Source organism: Manis pentadactyla, chromosome 4 (assembly GCF_030020395.1).
Source record: "Manis pentadactyla isolate mManPen7 chromosome 4, mManPen7.hap1, whole genome shotgun sequence".
In the NCBI taxonomy this organism is placed as follows: Eukaryota; Metazoa; Chordata; class Mammalia; order Pholidota; family Manidae; genus Manis; species Manis pentadactyla.
Window position 1 is genome coordinate 55985076 of NC_080022.1, and position 19938 is coordinate 56005013.

The following is a 19938-nucleotide window of genomic DNA, read 5'->3' on the forward strand; positions in this document are numbered from 1 at the left end:
ACATATAATCCATTGCTTTATTATCTGGAAATTTTGAAGTACGATGTAAAAGAATCTAAATGCTGATTTGTGATAATTATGGATATGTATGCATGTAAATTAGCCTCATAATTAAGTTACATTCATTCTCTGTGAGCTACTCATGGTTTTTGGTAACTGATGACACTTAACAATGATACCCAATGACTTTCAAGGACCTAAAGATCCTATTAATAAAGCATAATACCTAATGTATAAATTATAGAATAATTGTTTAGCCTGTCTTCTTTAATTGCATTGCTCAATTTTGAACAGTAATGTTTAAATATGAATATCCATTCAGCAGATTATAATTTATTCCCTCTCATTTTATGATAAATATCCCTTAAAATGTTGAGCCACTTGTTCTCTGCTTAAATGTTTGTCATTTTTATAATCTAGAGCTTATTCTTATTATCTTTTTTTGCACATAGCCAAGGTAATGCATTTTTCAAAAATACCTCATGGATTAGAGTTTGTTTATATGTAATACAGATAAAATTCATGAAAATGGGCCATATTTTATGTCCAACTCCAAGGTAGTAAATAGGCTGAGAAATTTTTAAGTTATGTTATATCCCATTAGGCTAACCTATAAACTAGGAGAACTCTGGGCTTGTGAATTCACTCGCATTTCATAGTGACATGTTTAGAGATGTGTGAAAAAGGTTTTTTTTAAGTGTTTATCTGCTGAATTAAAAATACTTCAAGGTAGGATGATAACTTTCTCATATCCTATAAAATTAACCCACCATCATAACAATGAGTGCAGCAACTTGTTATGGTTATGAACTGGTTATGAATTGAACAAAGGAAGCTGTTTTTATTCAGAGTAATTGCAGGTATTCATCAAGAAAGGAACCCATACTCTGAGATACCCCACATTTACAAGATCTGCTGGCTTCCTTTCAGTGTCTGAATTTCCATTTTTTGCGTTTGATCTTTCTGTGGGTTGACGTAAGGTCTCTTTTCTGTTACTCTGAGCTATGTGGTTTTCACCTCTTACTGCTGTTTCTGTCATCAGTTTCTTTATGAAACACCAACTGATGTAAACCCAAAAGGTGTGAATTTTTTTTAACACTTCTTCCTTTTCATCCTTTAAATGTGTACTCATATGTAACTTGGCATTTAAAAAAATTACTAGTAAGCTTTTTTTTGGTTGCTCCCTAAAACTGTGAATGATCTTATGATAGAGCTCTTTTCTTTGCAGCCTTTGTTACTCAAAACTGAGAGCAATGTGTTGACTCCCGGTGGATTGGGCACAGTTATTTATGTCATGTGAACAGAGAATGAGGGCTTTATGTACTCCATATGGCCTTTCCTACGTCATTAAATACAACTCCTGTCGTGGTCCTCCATGAAAAACACTTTTTAAAGGACCAGCAAGTAAGGCGTAGAGAGAAAGGAAACCACTTTCTTGTTCTTAGGAGGACAGCCCCACAATTGGTGTCCATGAGATGCAGGCCCAATACTGGGAATCAAGCAAGCGTATTTTGCTTCTAGTGGGAAAACATTCTTTGTTTTCCATGACTTTGGGCTGCATGGTGTCCAGACATGCCTGAGAATATGTCCAGGTGTTGGGGGAAGGTGATTCCCTCACCACTTAGAACACTCCCAGGAGAAGAATCCGAAATGAAGATGAACAGCAAGCAGTTCCTGAGAGCTGTAGTATCAATTAGGTGTTTCTGTCTGTTCATTTGCCATTTTTTAAAGTCTTATTTATATGTTTTGGTCTTGCTAAACTCTACTGTGGACAATTAATAAAGGAAGCACTGCATGTTCATACTTGCAGCAGAGCAGTAAAGAAGTAGTCCTCGCCCATCATGGTAATGGCATGAGTGACTGGTAAGAGACCCCCAAAGAGGGAGAAAATGCAGGGTTACCCACAGCAGCCATCTCTTGTCACAGTGAGAAGCTAGGCAATTTATTCGTTCATTTGTAGTTTTTAAATATTGCTAAGATAGATTAAGTGTGAACAATTAAATACTACAGATTATTTTACTATCCTGGTTAGCAAGTATTTCATAACAGTCTAGCTTAGGGATCAGCAAACATTTTCTGTCAAGGTCCAGATAGTAAATATTTTTAGCTTTGCAGACCATATAATCTTTTGTTACAACTACTTAAATTTGCTATTGAGGTATATAAGCAGCCACTGACAATATGCAAGTACATAGACAAAGCTGTCCAATTAAACTTTATTATGGACACTAAAATTTGAATTTTGTGTAACTTTCACACTAAAGATGATTCTTTTGATTTGTTTTCAACTATTTAAAAATGTAAAAACCATTATTAGTTCTTAAGCTGTACAAAAACAGGGAGCAGGTCCATAGTCTGCTGACTCCTACACTAACTAAACTTTAGAATATCATACTTATGTCCTTTTGCCTGAGCCTTGAGGAAATGAGAATGGATGGTTCTTACCCTTCTAAAGGGACTTACATGCAAACGCTTTGTTTTGAAGGAAAATTTATGTTTGAGATCCAATGACAATCACTACTCTCCTTTCTTCTTTTGGTCTCTTCTAAGTCCAACACATACCCTGGAAGAAATAAATGCCTGGGCTCAATTATTTGTCAACATGGTGATCACCCCCAATAGGGAGAATAGGGAGAAATGCTTTTCGTGAAGACTTCAAACAGAAACCAGTGAAATAAATATGCTTCTCTAGAAGGTCTATGAGGAATATGTGTATCAGGAAATATGCCAAGTACTGAGGCACAACCAGTCAGATCCTCAGACTCAAGGGCTTATAGTCTATTTTGGAACATCAGGGAAAGATTCCTAGAGATGACACCAAGAAGAAATTCGAAGTCCAAAGGGAATCTTGTGGCCTTCCTCCATCTGGAATGAAAGGCCTCCAGGGTGACTGAAGTAGGAGAAGGGACCTATTTCCTCCATGAATACTTGGTTCTTTTGAATTCTATGAAATCTCATGTTTCTGGTTTTTATTCTCCCTGGTTGGCCAATTCTTCTTGGTCACTTTGTAAGCCATTTTTCTCCACCTCAATCCTTCTGGCTTTACACTGTGCCCCCTCCTTTACCTAGGTGACTTCATCCAGTGCCATGACTCTAAAACTTGGTAGGTAGGTAGGTAGGTAGGTAGATAGACTAATAGATTTATAGTATATAGTTTCAGTCTTAGACTTTCTCCAGAACTCTGGATTTGTGTTCCAATCTCCTCTTCCATCTCTTCACTTAGAAACCAACAGACATTTTAAACTCCATATAGGCTAGACAAAAAGTTTTTTCTCCAAAGCAAAGTGCTTGCAAAATACTTCTACTTCAATCTTTTCTCAGTAAATGACATCATGGTCTTCCTCATTACTCAAGTCAAAAATGGAGAAATTATCATTAAATTTTCCTTTTCTCTCCTTCCCCCATATCAACAATTGACTCTGTCCTAAGAATCTGTAAACTCTGTTCATTCCTTCCACTGTTTGTTTTTTAAAGGTGTGTAATTCTTTTATTTATTTATTTTTATTTATTTTATTTATTATCATTAATATACAATCAGATGATCAACGTGGTTACTAGATTCTCCCCATTATCAAGTCCCCACCACATACCCCATTACAGTCACTGTCCATCAGTGTAGTAAGATGCTATAGATTTATATATAGAGTCACCACTTGTCTTCTCTGTGCTATACTGCCTTTCCTGTGCACCCCCCACATTATGTGTGTTAATCATAATGCCCCTTATTCCCCTCTCCCTCCCTTCCCACCTGCCTTTCCCAGTACCTTTCCCTTTGGTAACTGTTTACCAATATATTCTTACACCTGTCATGCATCCCCAGAGGTAAACCACTGTCCTGGGTTGTATGTTTATCATCCTCATAATTTTCTCATGCTTTCATAATGTATGTATCTCTAAACTATGACTAGTTTTCTTGTTTTTGAGCTTAATCAAAATTTTATACTCTCTGTAATCTTTTGCACCTCACTATTTTTCTATTAGCACTCTAATACAGTACCTCCACTGATACTAGTATGGATGAAACATCCCCAATTCTACCAAGAAACAAGCTCTTTATTTGTGAACTGGGTTAGGATTACCATTGTGTTTCTTAAAAAAAGAATGACCATTAATTTGGCAACATGAAATTGATTGCCAACTAGGAGCAGTGTCAGAAGAATAAGAAGGATGAAATCTCAGTTTGTACGGGTTGAAAGTGAGTGTGAGGTTAAGGAATAAAGACAGTAACAATTCACAAGTCCTCAAGAAGTTCTATGAAGGGGGGCAGAGATGCAAGGCAGGATGGAGCAGGAAGTAGTTTTAGGAAATTCTTTGTTTTTAGCATCAGAGATAATACAGTATATTTGCAAGGTAATGATAAAAGTGCTGCAAAGAGGGAGAAGTCAATAATACAGGAAAAATGTGAGAGGAGTCCTTGATAAAGCAAGAGAGGATAGGATTCAGAACTCAGGTTAAGGGGTTGAACTTTGATGGAAGTGGGGATGCTATGTTAGGGAATGGAAAGTTTTTGTGGTGGAAAGATGAGGGAATCCCTGCCTGAATTCTTCCTTTTGCTCAATGAAGTATAAGGCAAAGTTACATTTGAGAGAAACACATCACTGGAAGTAGGCAGGTGGAGGGACTGACAGTACCAGCTATGGGGAAGGAACAACCATGTGAATGACAGGCCATCAAGAATAGTGAAAAAGGTTACAGGAAGAAGTGAAAAGAGTGAACCAAGTGTTAACATCATCAATCAAGAGAAGGAGGGGTGGAGGAGTCTATATAAAGTTTCTGTTGGAGGTATAGCAAGGGATAATGCCTGAAGTCAAGAACCTACCGCTAAAATCTTGTTTAATCAAGTAGGTATTTGGAAGATCTATTTGAATTGAGTTGTTTGAAAGTAGGCTTTAGAAAAATGAACTACACTCCAAAGAATGAACATTAAGAAACCAAAGCAGTGAATGACTTATCTCTCTCTTGCCCTGCTGGAAGCATGATTTGGACCAAAAGATTATGATATATTCATTTAGTCCACTACCTGATATATCTCTCAAAATATATATCTTTCCCATATTCACTTTGTGTTAAATGCTGAATTTCCACTGTTCTTGGAGATCTTTATACTCCTCTTCACTGCCTGCTAAAATCTCTGTGGAGGGATTGCTTTCCACCTGCAATACAGTTGCTCTTGTCCAAACCCTCAAATTTACCTTGGCTTCAGATATGGATGCTAATCCCAGAAGCAACACATGGCTTGCTCTGATTTGTTTGCCACACATACTGTTTCATAGAATCTTTTCTATTTGTTTTGTAATCATTTGGATATATTATAGTTTCTTTTCTATGTGTTTTGTAATTGTTTGGACATATTGGTCTTTGACTTTCTTTTTCTTGCCTGCCTAGAATAGTTTTACCTGTCTTTTGTTGGGAAGGTTACAACTTTAAGTGATATTGTGACAGTTGAATGTCAAAGATTCTCTTTACTATTAGCCCTTATAATTAATACACAGAAATCTGTTGCATTCCTATATACTAACAATGAATGAGCAGAAAGAGAAATCAGGAAAACAACTTCATTTACAATTGCATCAAAAAGAATAAAAATCTAGGAATAAACCTAACCAAGGAGGTGAAAGACCTATACTCGAAAAACTACAAGACACTCATGAGAGAAATTAAAGAAGGCACCAATAAATAGAAATACATCCCAAGCTCATGGATAGGAAGAATTAATATTGTCAAAATGGCCATCCTACCTAAAGCAAACTACAGATTCAGTGCAATCCCTATCAAAATACCAACAGCCTTTTTCAATGAACTAGAACAAATAGTTCTAGAATTCATATGGAACCACAAAAGACCCTGAATAGCCAAAGCAATTTTGAGAAGGAAGAATAAAACTGGCGGGCATATACTTCCTAACTTCAAGCTCTACTACAAAGCCACAGTAATCAAAACAATTTGGTACTGGCACAAGAACAGACCCATAATCAAGGAAACAGAAAAGAGAGCCCAGATATAAACCCACACATATATGGTATATTAATATATGATAAAGGAGCCATGAATATACAATGGGGAAAAGACAGCCTCTTCAACAACTGGTGTTGGCAAAACTGGACAGCAACATGTAAGAGAATGAAACTGGATTATTGTCTAACTCCATAAACAACAGTAAACTCAAAATGGATCAAAGACCTGAATGCAAGTCATGAAACCATAAAACTCATAGAATCTCTTGAACATAAACATGAGTAACATTTTCCTGAACACATCTCCTCAGGCAAGAAAACAAAATAAAAAATGAACATGTGGGACTACATCAAACCAAAAAGCTTCTTTACAGCAAAGGACACCATCAGCAGAACAAAAAGGCATCCTACAATATAGGAGAATATATTCATAAATATCTTATCCAATAAGGGGTTAACATCCAAAATGTATAAAGAAATCACATGCCTCAACACCCAAAAAACAAATAACCTAATTAAAAAATGGGCAGAGGATCTGAACAGATACTTCTCCAAGAAGAAATTCAGATGGCCAATAGGCACATGAAAAGATGCTCCACATTGCTAATCACCAAGGAAATGCAAATCAAAACCACAATGAGATATCACCTCATACCAGTTAGGATGGCCAACATCCAAAAGACAAGAAACAAGTGCTTGTGAGAATGTGGAGAAAGGGGAACGCTCCTACACTGTTGGTGGGAATGTAAATTAGTTCAACCACTGTGGAAAGCAATATGAAGGTTCCTCAAAACACTAAAAATAGAAACACCATTTGACCCAGTAAGTCCACTCGTAGGAATTTACCCAAAGAAAATAAAATTCCCAGTTCAAAAAGACATATGCACCCTTATGTTTATCGCAGCACTATTTACAGTAGCCAAGATATGAAAGCAACCTAAGTGTCCATCAATAGATGAATGGATAAAGAAGATGTGGTACATAATAATACATAATGGAATATTATTCAACCATAAGAAGAAAATAAATCCTATCATTTGCAACAACATGGATGGAACTAGAAGGTATTATGCTCAGTGAAATAAGCCAGGTAGAGAAAGACAAGTTCTAAATGATTTCACTCATTTATGGAGTGTAACAACAAAGCAAAACTGAAGGAATAAAGCAGCAGCAGACTCACAGACTCCAAGAAGGGTCCAGTGGTTACCAAAGGGGACAGTAAGGGGTGGCGGGGGGAAGGAGGGAGAAAGGGATTAAGGGGCACTATAATTCACAATCATAAATAGGTAGGTCGCAGGGAAGGCAGTGTACAACACGGAGAAGACAAGTAATATCTCTATAGCATCTTACTATGCTCATGGACAGTGACTACAGTGGGGGCGGTGAGTACTTGATAATATGGGTGGATGTTGAAACCACAATGTTGTTCATGTGAAACCTTCATAAGATTGTTTATCAATGGTACTTTAATAAAAAAAGAAAAAGGAAGAAAAAATATATTAGCCCTTATGTTGCTCAAAGCACCAGTGGTTTGACACCCCTGGTCATGAAATTTTGCACTTCAAACATGTATAGATTCAACTAATGATTTCTCTCCCATAGAGGCTTACATTGCAAGTGGGCACCATTAAAATTTCAGTTTCACTTGCAGAGAATAATCATCCTTTGAAGAGAGTATGATTCTAGAATGTAAATCTTAGCTCTGCAATAATCTGGTAGCTTGTAGATCTTTAATGAAGCAATGAGTGTTCCCTTTAAATTTCTTACCAATATTTAATTAACTGAAGACATTTAGCACTATGGAACAAGTCAACTGGCTTTAACTCTGAACACACCCAAATTTCCAAATCCTGATTATGTAATACATGTCTGGATTATCTAGCTTGTTGTGGCATGTTCAGATCTTTGCTCAATATAGTGAGCTGTGTTGGAAGAGTAGGGTCATTGGAGACAGTGAAACCTAGGCTCATCATTCAGCTTTGCCATATGCCAGCTCCAGTTGTTTCATAAGTCATTTAACCTTTGTCAGCCTCCTTGTCCTCAGCTGTAAAACAGTTGTAATCACATGTACCCCCAGCGCATGTGAGGATTAAATGAGATAATGTACATAAATTGTCCAAATATTATGTGGCACATAGTGGGTGGTTAATAAATGTGGGGTCCACTTTCCTTCTGTTGTCTGTGCCTTTTTTTCCTTTTTGCATCTGAACTAGCATAGAAAACTCCTGGGTTTAATTCCTGGGTCACTCTTTATAATCCTAAAGGATGGAGAGCATTTGTAGAATGTATTATGTAAGCATATTTTACTTCTAAAATATATCCTCACTGCAAGGGTAAATACTACCAGTGGTGGGAAAAGGAGGAAGAAAAGAAGCGAATGTTTAGAAAAAACAAAAAGGGAAGAGGGCAAAAGGGACAGGAAGAGGAAGTGATCAAGGAAAAGAGTAGAACATCAAAGAACCCCCTAGGCGGGGGATGGTAGTATTGTAGAAAAATCATAGGCCTCAGAGCCAGGCAACTGCGTGGCACAGAGCAAAGACCATGGGCAATGCGATGAAACAGATGGTGTTCACAGCCTGGCTTCCCAGTGATTAGTTATGGGACCTTGAATAAGTTTCTTCACCTCTGGCACTTCAGTTTCCAAATGAAAGAAACAACAGCCAAATTTAGAGTGCTTCCCAGGTGCCAGCCCTCGTCTGTCCATTTAAGTTCTCACCACAGCCCCGTGTAATGTACAGCACTGTGACGAGGAAACTGGCTTAAGGTCATAGTTAATATTTGCTCCAGATCACAGAGCTGGGACTTGCCCACAGATAGCCTGGCTCTGGAGCTTGCACTTTAACCATTGCACTAGAGCTGCATTCGTCACAGGGTTGAGGAGGACATGAGATGTCACTGTGAATGGGCCCACACAGGACCTGCCCATATTATGTACTGGTACACATGCTCCTGATCTTTCCCTCTTTCTCTTCCCTTCTCCCTGGCTGTCTTATGTTATCCAGGTGGGAATTAATTTTCTGGAAATTTCCATCTGATTAAATGGAACCTGCTGCTCCAGAAGCAAGCTCCAATGTAGCCTGACCTCAAATATATTCGTGTCACAGTTAAACAAGTCAGGTTGGTACAAGCCTGTTTTCAGGGGTTGCTACTATTGATTCCACCCTAGCTGTACATCAAAACAAATCTGATATTTTAGACACACACATGCACACACACACTCTTACACACAGGAGCTGATTATTCTGATTCTTTTCAACTATGTTTGATGGATTTCCTCAAAAATTAAATCAGGTCATTTGACCATTGTCTTACAGATTGGTAATTATTTCTTCTGTTAGTTCAGCCTGCATTTCAGCCTCAAGTTGATAATATTGCCTGATTTGTTCATTTGTTCATTCATCATTTAACAAAGAGTTATTGGAGCCTGTTAATATCCGAACCCTGTGTTAGGTGTGAGGAATATAACATGAATGAGATAGGCCTTCCTTTCAAGTCAATCATTGTCTAATGGTCATAAAACCAGATAATTATACCACAACATGATAAGTCCAGGAATGAAGATGAGCACAAGATTTAATGTTTGCATTCTATATTTTTACACGATCAAAAGTTTTCCTTATGATTTATATCTTCATTTTTTTGCTGAGAATTCTTTCTGCATTCTAACAAAAAATAAATAACCACAAATACTTTCTTTAAGTTATTTTATTAATACATATTTTAAAAGTAAGCTAAGAATTTAATTTCCTCCTTACCATTTTAAAAAATGTGTTTTTAGGGTAACCTTGTGCTCTTTATGGCCAAAGATATACACATTTATTGTTTAAGAAAAGAAAAAGGAAAAGCTGGGGTACAAAGAAAACTGAAATTGTCCTGTATTCCTACTCTTCCAGAATCATTTATTAAATCAACCAAGTGACTTTTAAAGGTTTTATATTGTGTGAAATATGTTTTAAAACAGAACCCACTGGGATGTTAGATGTCTGGTACACGAGAAAGCACATTGACTACAAGAGACAACAGATTTCTCTCTTCTGGAAGGTACGTTTTCAGTGTCAATTTAAAATTCGGAAGATTTATATACTTGGGCTTTTGTTTTCATTGATATATAATTGACACATAAGGAGAATTATATATTTAAATGGGAAGTTTCAAGGGCAGAAAAATACCTTTTATGTCCATAGTGGCTTCAACATGAGGCTTTAGAGACTTTGTTGGAGTTCATTTTCTCAGCCACATTCTCAAGATACTTGACTCAGTGGCATTACTTTTGCCAACTAAGGGTGGGAGTTCTGACTGAGTTCCCCCCACACAATGGCATCTTCTCTTTACCCACTTCCAGTTAGATCCAGGTTCCTTCCCATCCCCAAGCATGCCACCCTCTGACCCCACTGTACCCTCTCTTCTGCCTCTTGTCCCCTTTGCCTCCCCTACCTCTCTCACGTGTAGCATGCCCAGCAGGGACCATGCCACTTCACTTACCCACTGTTCAGCAAATTGAAGATGGGAAATCCGTGGATGTGAATATTTAGAAATACATTTTCTATAGTCATTGAACTGATAGATGATGGAAAAAAAGCTGTCCTCCCTCAGGAACCCTAATAATAGTAGAACGTAATATGTGTGGGAATAGAAAGCAGGTCTTCCTCAGAGTAGTGGCAGAGCAGCAGTGAACTAAACAGCCTTCCAGAAAACAATGAGGCTTAATGTTACCATAGGTTGTGAAAGTTTCACAACTGTCCCCAAAGTCACCCTGCTACCAAGTGCAGAGCTGGGACTGAAACCCCATCCAGAACTCCCGCTGCTGCATCATGACTCATCTTTGTGGAAACAAAATACCAACTGAACTGAGCTACTCACTGGCATGCTTATAATAAGAGGTTTTCAGGTGAGCTGTGCTCCTCTTAATTTCCCAAAACCTGCATCCCTCTGACTTCCAGTGAAGGGTAAATAAACAGTTTTGAAATTATGAAGCTGATGAACATGAAACCAGAAGAGTCAGAATAGTGAATATAAAGTCCTCTGATGGGGCTAACATGATAGATTTTAATAATTGCAATCTTCATTTTTAAGAAATGAGCCTGGCAAGAAATGGGCTTTCTCCCTGTTTTTCCTTTCACACACACAAAATGTCTGGTGTAAGAGGAGACTACTGTAAATAGCTTGGTGAGTCATAATCAAGCTCTTCACTTTGAAACTAAAACTGTAGCTTAGAATTTGATTCAAAATGAAGCCATTTTTTATAGCAAGACAATTCTCAAAGCAAGTCATTTAGAACAACTGTAATTTGGGAATATGATAGAAGAACTCAGCTCAGTTCTTGGCTATTGGTTTTCATCTTTGCATGTAAGTGACCAAGTTCCCTCTACACAATCTCATCTTTACATCATCCTCTTCCAGTTAGATCCAGGTCCCTTCCCATCCCCAAGCATCTGACCCCACTGTGCCCTCTCTTCTGACTCTTGTCCCCCTTGCCACCCCTACCTCTCCCACATGTAGCATGCTCAGCAGGGACCATGCCACCTCACTTGCGAACTGTGTAACCAAAATTCCTCCTCCCCAAATGTCCTCAACAGTGATCTGAAAAGATAAGTTGTTTTAGTCTCATTTCACTCTTCTCTAGTCCAGTATTTCTTTCTTTAGAATAATGGTAATAATACTGGGATCTGAGTAGCAGACAAGACCATTGCAGGGATCTGTCAATGAGAAGGCACAATGTGGGAAAACCACTGTGGTCATCAAGGAAAAACTAAACAGTGCTATGGTGTGAATTTTTATCCTGACACTGAAAATAACACACCCAGTGCCGTGCCTGTTTGCTTCTCAGTGTGACAAAAAAGAGTTTAGAACAGGTGTGATCATGGTACACTGAAACCAGCTTCAGAACAAGGTCAAAATATACATCTGTTAGCCACGGATAATGCTTAGCAAAAGGGCAGGAGCTAGAATTCTTCTCTGCTCCTCATTTTGATCTTGTCCTAATCTTCACAAAGCTTAGGTTCTAAAATGAGGTACTAGAATCCACAGGGGCTTTAACTGTCTTCTGATCCACCTTTTCTCTCATAAACATCACTCCCACTCCAGCCAGGACACACAGATGTCTCTGCTGGGACCTTCTGGGACAGGGAGAATTCTACTTTGTAAGCAGTCCTTGCCGTGATGGGCATCTCTTATTGTAAGAAAATCTTTCCTCTGCTGGAGTCAGAACTGTGAGTGTTTTGGGCTAGAACTGGCTTGAATAAGAAGCCAAACGTATAAATACTAGAAGCTTCTACAACTTGGCACCAGATGGTGAGCATGACAGGGCACCTTCAAAATCTTCAATGATTGGCCAGCCCAAGGGGAGGAAAGTTCCATCTAGTCCTCAGTTTTTCAGAGCTGTTACAGGATTAAGGCCTTTCCTGCCAAATCCTGGACTTCTTCAATGGCCCCAAAATGGCTACTCACCTGGGAGTGTGCATAAAACACTGACCAGAGTTACTGAGATGAGCAGGCCAGCTTTGTACTGCAGAACCACAGAACCACAGACCTCTAGAGCCAGTGGGAGTTTAACCAGCATGCAGCCCCTCTACTAGTTTTAAGAATTCACAAACAGCCTAGGAAGGTGAAGTGATTTCTAGTGAGAGGATTTTAGGTGCTCTGGTGCTTGCTGCTAGGAGCCTCTCCTCATGCAGAAATCACTGCCCCTTCTGTTTGGACCACTCCTGTCCTCATGCAGCTGAGGATTCCTCATGCCACTGTCGGGCCAGCATGGGAATCTGGCAGGATGGTACCCTGCTGCAAGGGACTCATCTAAATGTCAGGCTAGAGAGAAATGCTCAGCCACATCAGGTGCTTTGTCAGCCGGATCAGATCTCACCGGGGAAAGAAAGCAAATATCTGTGGGTTATTTTCTGTTTTTGTTTACTCTGATCAATATTGAGAAATCTACTGAGAAGGACCCCTGCCACTACAGAGAGGGGATTTCAGGTCTTGGCACCAAAGAAACCCCCAAGTAAAGCCCCATTAGCCTATGAACGGAGTGAATGTTTCTCTTGTAGCTGGGGAAATTGAGCTTTCGTTTTTGTGGGATGTTTACATTGGAGAACAGCTAGGTGCTGAATGGGTACAGCCCCTGTGTGGGGTGTAAGTACATGTGTGAGTGTGGGTGTGAATGTACGTGAGTATGTGTGAGTGTGCATGTATGTGATATATGCATGCGTGCATGTATGCAAAGGGTATGTGCACATATGTATGTGAATGTGTGTGAGTTTTTATATGTGTGAAGAATGTGAGTGGTTTAGTCCATTCTTGATGCTGTAACAAAATACCATAGACAGGCAGGCTTAAAAACAATAGAAATCCTTTTCCCACAATTTTGCTGGGGTCCAAGATCAGGATGCTAGCATGGTCAGGTGAAGGGCCTCTTCTATGTCACGGACTTCTTTCATCCTCACATGGCAGAAGGAGCTGGGGAGCTCTGTGGGGTCTTGTATAAGAGTACTAATCCCATTCACGAGGGTTTCACCCTCCTGACTTAATCACTTCCCAGAGGCTCCACATCCTAAAACCATCACATTAGGCTTTAGGATGCCAGCATGTGGATCTTGGGGACACACAAACAGTCAGACCATAGGTGTGGGAGATTTGTATGGGGGGTATATGCGGGTGTGAATGTGAGTGTATGAGTGTGTCGAGGGTGAAGAAGACCTTTGCTTTGTTGTTTTGCTTCCCACATAATTACTCATTTTCTCACACCATGGTTTCTCCGGAAAACTCCATTTCCTGAAAAATATCCTGTACTATTTTTTGCCATAGCTGTTTTTAAGAGAAAAAAATACTTTCTATGTTGAAGCCAAAAAGTACAGCCTAATCTATGAAATAAAATAACACCTGGGTATTGCTAAAACAACAAACATAATAACAAGCAGAAAACATTGCTCTGCCACAAACAGGCCAGAGCTGTGTTAGAGCCCTTCACGGGGACTGTAGCAATCTTCCCCCTCATCATCTCCTTCTGTGTAAAGCCTCATGTTATTTCCTTTGCTTTAATTAAGCACTTTAGTCAGTGATTCCAATATACTTCTCTTCCAGTTAGTTCACCATGTATCCTTTAAGAACACCACCTTGTATAGATACAGATAAGGATAACATAAAGATACAGGGATGGAGTAAAGCCATGTTAACTTCTCCAGTTCCTTTCACTGTCTTGGTCATAGCAAATCACAGACTTTCTGAGGTCATGCATTTGGAAGAGAAATATCTGTATAAATGAAGCTGAATCCACTCCATTCATTCATTTAAACAAATGTATTCAAGCCCCTTTTTAGTACAGATCACTGGGCTGCATGCCAAGGATATGGAAGTGGACAGGACAAGTCCAGTCCTCACGTTCTGGAGCTCACAGTCCAGCAGGGACAACAGAAGTAGGAGTGGGGATGATGGGGACACTCAGGTATTAAGGAGCTCAAGGTTCAGCTCGGGGGATGCTGGTCGGGGTCAGCCAATAGGGCAGGGAGGGGAATGGGCAAGGCATTGGAGAGGACCACTCAGAAAGCAGTCCTGGAGCTGACCTCAGAACAGGTTAGCCAGGACAAGGGTGAGAGATCATTTGGCAGAAGACCTTCTGGAGACTGTGGGTTCAGCATGTGAAAGGTCACTGTCATGAAGTGTCTTCTCACAGAAATATAAAGCAAGCCACAAATGCAAGCCACATGTATAATTTAAATTTTTCTCATAGTCACACCTAAGAAAATAAAAAGAAACAATTTTAATAATATATTTTGCTTAACCCAAATGTGTCCGGAATGCTATCATTTTAACATGTAACTAATATTGAAAAATTATTAATGAGCTCTTTTATAGTCTTTTTTCTTCCTACTAAGTTCTTAAAAACCAGGATGTCTACCAAGTTCCAGTTGGGTAGAATGGCTTAGAGTTTGCTCTCCAGAGAGCAGCTGCCCATCTTAGGTCAGACTAGCCACACTTCAAGGGCTCCATGGCTTCCTGCTGTTAGTGACTCTCTCTTGTAATTCATGCATAGCTCTAGGGCCTTGACAAGCAATACACAAGAGAATTAGGGAAACTCTTGGCTACAAAAGCAGGGAGAAGATTTGTGGTTTTTTATTTATCAAATAAAGTAATTCGTTTTGATAAACAGCTACCCTCAAACCACAGAAAGTGAGAAGAAAGAGAAAATAACAAGCCCCACACACAGTTTACAGCCTGGCCTCAGAAAGACTGCTGTGACTGGAGGCAGCTTATACAATGCATTCACTTTGTCTCATTCTTCCTCTATTTCTCTATATTGTATGAAGAATATTCCAACCTATATCACATTGCACAGAATGTGTGACTTCTTTGGCCTCCACATATGAAAGAGATTCAGTAAAAGTAGAAAGTATTATTTATAACTTGATTTATATTGATGTAGGATAAAGGTCTGCTGTAAATCCCCAGGGAAGACTGACTGCCAGGGGCCTGAGACCCTTACATAATTATAGGAGGTATCCAGTATCAGAGTCAATATTTAAATACAAAAGCAGTAGATGGGAAGATTTCAATAGTTGTGTTGCAATATTCAATTCTTCCTCCTTCCCTTTCCCAGCCCTTGTCCCATTGCAGACTGGCACTGAATTTCCCAAGATACTTTCAGAAAGAACAGGTTGTTTTCCTTTGCTTACTAGTTACATACATACCAATTGTAATGCAGGGACTTTGAATTGATAGCAGAATGTAGTCAATAGTTTCTATTATATTGCTGCTTTTCTAGCTGAAAAATGAGATATAAATCATTATGCCAGGATAACTACTCTGAGGTATGACCATGAAATAAATCAGCGTAATGTAGAAAAACACTTGGCAAGTGTCTACTAAGTGCTAGCATGAAGCAGTTAAGAGTTCAGCCTCTAGATAGAACTATCCTACCTGGGTTAAGTTCCAGCTTTATCACTTACTGCCTGTGTGTTTTTTAGCAAGGTGCTTAACTTCTCTGTAACTCACTTTCTAAGGAGTTACATGCAGATAATAATAGTATATACCACATGAGGTGGTTATGAAATTAATGAGAGAATCTTGAAAAGTGTTTCCTAATTCATTGTTAGGAAACAAATGTTTCACATGACTCTGAGGATGCCAAGATGAGTGGACAGGCCAGTAGAAAGACAGATCCATGGGTAGATCATTTCAATACAGTGATTTTAAAAATTTCCAGATGACGGTTATCTTTTGAGTCACTCTGTCACTTTGGACTGGGGTTGCTGAATGCAGCCATGAGTTCTGATATCAAAGTGCTCAGGCTTAAACTTATATGTACTTTGTAATCAATTATGTGGCATTGGTGAGACTTCCATACAGAGCAGCGGTATAAACCAAGTCAAGATGGCTTGACTCGCCATAGATTGGTAGCAGAGTCATCTGGGTATGATGGGAAAGTGCCAATCATGATTTTCATGTTAGACTGACTGAGAGCGAGGAACTCATTAAGTGTCTTAATATCTATCAAGCACCAAGCACTCTTTCAGTATACTCCTCCTAGCCCATTGCATGCTCCAGGAAACCTATGATGTACATAGAATTATCCTCATTTCACAGATAAGTCAATTGAGCTTCAGGGAGGTAAAATAATTTGCACAAGGTGACACAGCTGCTATGTGGTAGAGCAGGAAAGCAAAGGATCTGCCCTAATAAGAACCAAGTCAGCAGTGTTCCAAAACCAAAAAAAAAGAAAAAAGAAAAAAGAAAAAAACAGGGAAAGAAAAAAAGTCTCTTCATAGGCAAAGCTATGACTAGTTAGTTAGTAAGTATTCAAATTCCCCAGCTTTCAAGGGGTCTTGATTACAGACTTTTTAAAAATATATATATAGGCTATTCTAACAGTTTTATTATTATTTGCATGAAGGGGAGTTCACAAGTAGAATAATTCCTTTATGATAAATGCAGTTTTTTTAAGTCCTAAGAAATTATTTATCAATTTACAGAAACATTCTTCTTTCAATATACTTAAAAACAAAACAAAAAACAAGGGCCCTGCATTCTGACATGTGTCAGATTTTGTCCTATCATGGATCACATTCACCAAACTATTTCTGATGCTGAAAGCCTTTTCAGGCAGCAAAGTTATTACAATAGGCTTAGGAGGGAGTTGTTTTCTCTTTGCTTCTCATGCCATCTAAGTCAGAAAGGCATTGTTTACTAAGTTAGATTATTTCCTACAGAACAGAGCAGAAAGAAAACTGAAAGAGAGAGGTGCAATAGGACTTTTCTTTCTTAGTACACTCTTACCAATAGAGGATGGGTGACAATGACAGTAGGATCACTGGCTTGAAACTTGCTCCCAGCACTGCACACATAGGTACAAAAAGGACCAGGTCTCTGAGACACTCCCAGGGACTCAGACATGGTCCAGACAGCGCCTTCTCTCATATCCACCAGGGGGCGCACAAAACCTCTCAGAATGAGGAGTTGTAAGGACTAAATGTGACAATAGATGTAAAGCTCCTAACTCAGGGTATGGCCCATTAACTGATAGGTTCTCCCTTTTCACCCACCCAAATAAACTAATACCAGAGTGAAAATAAGTTCACCTGGAGAGACTCAGTTGTCTCCTCAGGTGGCAGGTCTTGTGGGTTCACAGCTTGTCTCCTGTGACTCAGGGCCTGTCCTGAAGAAAAAAGGATTCTGGGTCCATCCTCCCCAAACTGCTGACCTCATGTCTGCTGTTGATTCTTCACGTCAGAACATAGCCCAGCCTCACAGAGAAGCTGCTTTGCAACCTTGCCCCAGAAGGGTGACTGGTCATTCCAACTAAGAAACACGGTGCCCTGTACTTACTGGTTTATTGTTCAGGCCTGTCAATATAAGGAGCGGCACCCAAAGGAGAGAGATCACTAGTCTAGAAGTCAGAAGCCCTGGATTCTACTCTTAGCTCCTCCACTTATCTCTTGAGTGGGTTAATAAGCAAGTCACTTCATGTTCCTGGGACTTAGTTTCTCCATTGGTAAAATGTTGAATTATGTGTTAATCTGTAGATTCCCTTCCAGTTCTGTTGTTCTTTGATGATATTCCATTCCATTAGAGCCAAGTATGACCCAGGGATGATGGATTACACATGTTACATGCAAAACTTTTGTTACTTTTTTTTAAAACCAAACTGATTATTATATTGTTTTCAGTTGCTTCAGGAGACTATGTACCCAGCTGGATAAATACCTGTTTTCCTATTGGCTCACTGAAGCTTTTGTTCCATGGACCTTGTTAGACAACTTAAGGCCATTTTTAAATTTGGATGAGGAGACCAACTGTCTGGGAGATGTTAACCTTTATCCCAAAACTTGCTTGACATTTAATACATGAATAACTCATGGGATATCATATTTAGTTGTCTAACTACCTTAACCCCACAGTCATCTTCTTACTAATATTTTCAACTCCAAAATATGGGATATGCAGGGGAAGATGCAAGAGGATGGGCCCAGGACCTTCATTGCACTCTGGGAACCATCACTGACTTTTCAGAACCACACCTCTATTTACTAGGTCACTGTGATCCACTGGATTTCTACAGCAGTCACTAGGCAAGTTCACTGGATCCAAGAAGACTTGACCTTTTCCCCCCTTCCAGCACTATACTTTGAGATTGTTGATTGAGATTGCTGAGGTATCTATGTAGGACAACAAGAGGGAGGTAACAAAGGCTGTTTTTTCCAATTGGTGTTTCTTCCAAGTAGGGCGGGCTCTCTTTCCTTTATTGTCAGAGTAGACCTGAAGCCCTTTGGATCCCTGGCAAGAATGGGGAGCTTTGTGAACTCAGGTTCCCTCTTGAGGAGTACCTGTGGTGGGGTAATAGCCCTATCTCTGGACCTACAGAGGAGACAGAGAGGAGAGCATAAAGTAAGAGATACTTGAGGAATGGTCTTCCCTAGGCAGTCTTTGATTTAATTTATCCTGTATTTTCTCCAATGACAAAGGGCATGTTTATTCATAACATCTCAGAACTTCACAATTTCAGAAATGCTCACTTATTTCAACCCACACAATAAGTTTATGTGATCAGCTGAGAGGGACATTTGAAATGCTAACTTTCTTGGTTCTTGCCAGTACACAAAGACTTATCTTTTAGAAAAAGGCTGAATGTGCACCCAGAAGAGCCCCCAGCAATATGGCATTCACCTGGTACACTGACCATGGTTTAAGATCCAGTCTCAGGCCATGTGGATCCAGAAGGGCACCTAGAAAAGGACCTGCATTAATCAAGTTCCTAGAGACTGAAATGTAAAAAGCTGGATGTTCGTGGATTAACTTACAGTGAGAAATGCAGCTGTTGGACCGACCAGAAGGCTTGAGTCAGCATATAGGAACATTCTCTCCCAGTATGCTAATTATTTCAGAAGGCAGATTTTAATCAGAAGGCCAATTTATTCACTTAAAGTGAAAAATACAAATTTTAAAGGAACCAGATGTTCATGCTAGCCCAGCTTCTCCTGACAGATAAACTACACCAGAAACCAAATTAGAAGATTGCTTAGGGAGTAGGGAATCAGAGAAAGAGGCATTTGTCAGTCCTAAGGTGTGTCTTTCAGCAGCTTGAGGGCACCCTCCACCCCATAGAAGGAATAACTTTGCCAAGAAAACTGTAATGCTTAAGTCTGGAGATCTAAGCCTTCCTCTCCCTGCACTACGCATGGGTGGGTACTGCCAATGCTGGCCTTGGCAGCTTTCCATTTTCATTGCTTCTGTTTCCCATAGTCCTTATCCGAACAGTGTTACAATACAAATAATTGGTTTTCTGCTTACTCTCTGGGATTGCTCCCAAATGATCTCAATTGGAATTTTTAGTGTTCCAAAATTCATTAGTCACACATTTATAAACAGTGTCTTGGTTTCCTAGCACAGATGGCTAATCCAGTTCACTAAGTGTAGACTTTACTAGATTAGCTCTTGAAAATCTGGTTTTTGTTTTGTGAGCATTATTGCACTTTCTCTATTAAAGTCTGTGCATATGTGT

The 19938-nt window shown here is 39.4% G+C and overlaps 1 protein-coding gene across 2 annotated transcripts in view; it reads left to right on the forward strand.

Moving 5' to 3' along the window:
• IL12RB2 (interleukin 12 receptor subunit beta 2) overlaps nucleotides 1-19938 on the forward strand; it is a 62402-nt gene that overhangs the window by 15336 nt on the left and 27128 nt on the right. For both annotated transcript variants that reach the window (XM_036933141.2, XM_036933142.2), the window contains one exon: nucleotides 9916-9995. In XM_036933141.2, the coding sequence (XP_036789036.2) occupies nucleotides 9916-9995 (80 nt within the window). The remainder of the gene's footprint in view (nucleotides 1-9915; nucleotides 9996-19938) is intronic.